The sequence below is a fragment of the Mesitornis unicolor genome, unplaced genomic scaffold (genome assembly GCF_000695765.1).
Source record: "Mesitornis unicolor isolate BGI_N332 unplaced genomic scaffold, ASM69576v1 scaffold4422, whole genome shotgun sequence".
NCBI classification, from domain to species: Eukaryota; Metazoa; Chordata; class Aves; order Mesitornithiformes; family Mesitornithidae; genus Mesitornis; species Mesitornis unicolor.
In genome coordinates this window covers 393-2,882 of record NW_010171162.1, presented here as the reverse complement: position 1 = coordinate 2,882, position 2,490 = coordinate 393, and the positions used below count along the sequence as shown (strand labels likewise).

The 2,490-nt window shown below is 39.1% G+C and overlaps 1 protein-coding gene across 1 annotated transcript in view; it reads right to left on the bottom strand.

Annotated features, from left to right (window-relative positions):
- The window catches only part of RTKN2 (rhotekin 2), a gene marked incomplete at its 5' end in the record, with an annotated part of 4,310 nt that extends 2,330 nt beyond the window's left edge, over positions 1 to 1,980 (bottom strand). Inside the window, 1 exon segment of the mRNA XM_010179943.1 lies at positions 1,797 to 1,980. Within this exon segment, the coding sequence (XP_010178245.1) occupies positions 1,797 to 1,980 (184 nt within the window).
- Between the last annotated feature and the right edge of the window lie 510 nt (positions 1,981 to 2,490).

Here is a 2,490-nt window from a genome sequence, read left to right as displayed (position 1 = left end):
GCGGAGGATGCGTTTGTATTTTCAAGTCTGTAGTTATTCTAACTCTTAGCACAAAGGTCGTAAGATGTAATTTAATTTAAGAATCCCAGCAAAAGTGAAGGTTAAATATCGTAATTTGCCTTCAAATCTCCACAGTACAAAATCCTAAAAAAAAAAAATATTTAAGTTTGGGTAAGCTTCATGAAGTTATCAGGGACAACCGCCAATATATGGCAGGCTGGATGTTATACAACTATGTTACAAAGTTATAGTACAGGAACGTTCTGTCTTTAACAGAGGATAACTCGCCTTTTATCCCTAAGCAGACAAGGAAACCTCTGTTTCTATTAATAGATTTTGACCTTAAGGAAAACAAGACACAGTAAAATTACTTTGTTCATACCAATCATTCCAAGTTTCCTGAGCACGTTAATTTTAAGAGAATTTTAGAACCAGGGAAGAAAAAAAGGAAGAAAAAAGGCATTTAAATGCCAAGTGACCCATTTTTTCTGAATCTAAGGAAAATGTCTCAAAAAATCCATGGGTATTCTATCTATAATGAATAAGAAGTAGTTCTTTCACCCCACTCTACAGCTAATTTAAAGACGATGCCCTAGTTTTTGCTTGGTGTGTTTCTTTAATTGATAGAGTCTTTTCTCATTGTAAATCAGAGCTAGAAAGGACTAGAAATATGAACTACAATACCTAGTTTCCACAACCTCAATTCACTGACTTTATTGGTGTGGCCTCTGACTAAAGACTGGCATTTCACTAATTGACCTGGTTCTGTTTTCTGACCTGATAAAACTATCAGGAACCAACTATACCTTGTCAATGACAGCATAATAACTGACAGTTGTTCTCTACCCTTAATAAACCTGTGAATCAAACTACTAAAGCAAAGTAAAAAGATGAAGACAAATAAATCTATATAGTTCTTAAAATAAATATTTGGTGTTAAACAAGCAACGCAGTATACTACTTCAATATCGTTCCACTGTTTACACCAATAAATGAGTTTCTCCTCTCATGTACAAACAGTGTTGTTCCAGGGGTCAGCCAAAGGATCAGGGAATCAATTTATCACCTCATTTATATCATCTGTTACAAGCCTCAGGTACAGCTTTTACTGGATTCAAGTAAGCAGAATGTGTTTGCATGACTAGATGGGAGTGTGGCTAGGTACACATATTACCTTGTAACAAGGGGCATCAAAACCTTAGAATTACAACAGAATCAAGTAATTCTTATTGCAACAAACTGCAATTTAATTCATCCATACTACTGCTGACCAAGGAAATCTCATATACGTGTGCCTACTTGCAAGGGCTGGCTGATTCTGCATCCTAGCCAAGGCCCCAGATGAAACCAGCACCACTTTCCACTAAGGCTTCCAAGCCCAAAGGTTTCCTCTTTGCAGAACCTCACAAAACCAACACACCGCTGGTCAGATGCCCAGGCAGAGGTGGACTCTTCCTACTGCACTGGTGCAAGAGATGGTAAGAATTTAGCAGTCCCTAAAAAAATTATGTAGAACACTGCTAAAAGAGACCAAGTTATTTTAAGATTGCTGGACATATCCTGCTCCTGGCTGCCTGCAAAATCCCAGACCGAACAGGTGGACTTTGATTTAATCAAATATTTGCCTTCCAACGGCTTAGACCACCACCCAATATTATCCCAAAGAACATTTTCCTTCTCATGGTTGCAAACAAAGGCTTATGAGGCAATTGCAGTTCAGATTGTTCAGAGGTCCCTTTGATGTTACACAACGCCCGGCTCGGAGGGCTCGCTGCCAGCACTGCCTGCTTACTTACTCAGATTGTAGAAGTGCTGCCAGAAAGCCTCTATCCACTGACGGAATTCTTCCCTAGTGTCAGTAGCAAAAAGTTGCGTCACAGCCTCTCCAGACACGGGGTTGATAACAGAGAAGTTATCAGTTCTTCCCTTGGAGTCCTTATCCACTGCTCGAATTCTGGTTTCCTAGGAATGACAAACTGTGATAATCAGTTACTGCTTCCCCTCCACACTGGCATCACCTTATGGCCAACGACAGCGTAAGGGAGGTATCATTTGGCTTTTTATCTAATCCAGATTAATTTCCAACTGAAAAAAACCAAACGAGCTAACGTCAAGAACTGCTTATAAAAATATTTTCTCATAGAACTATTAAAATGGCATCAAATGTGAAAAATAGCACAATTATTGCAGCTCAGTTCTGAATTACAGACTGTACATTCTATGTTTCCCATCCCTCTGCCTTCACCAGCTCATCTCACACAGCTCATTCTTCTTCAAAACAGTTCAGTGAATAATCTACAATAACAGCAAGCAGCTTCTTTTCTCTGAACGCTTCAGCTGGACAACTGCATTGTTCCAGCTACTGTTTCGGTTTCTTACTGTACTTCTGTGGGCCACTGTTTATGCAATGTATTCTAAACTTGTATCTATTTTATGTTCATCTTAGTGACTCGAGACATTCAGGGCCAATACTATAGTGACAGGAAATTT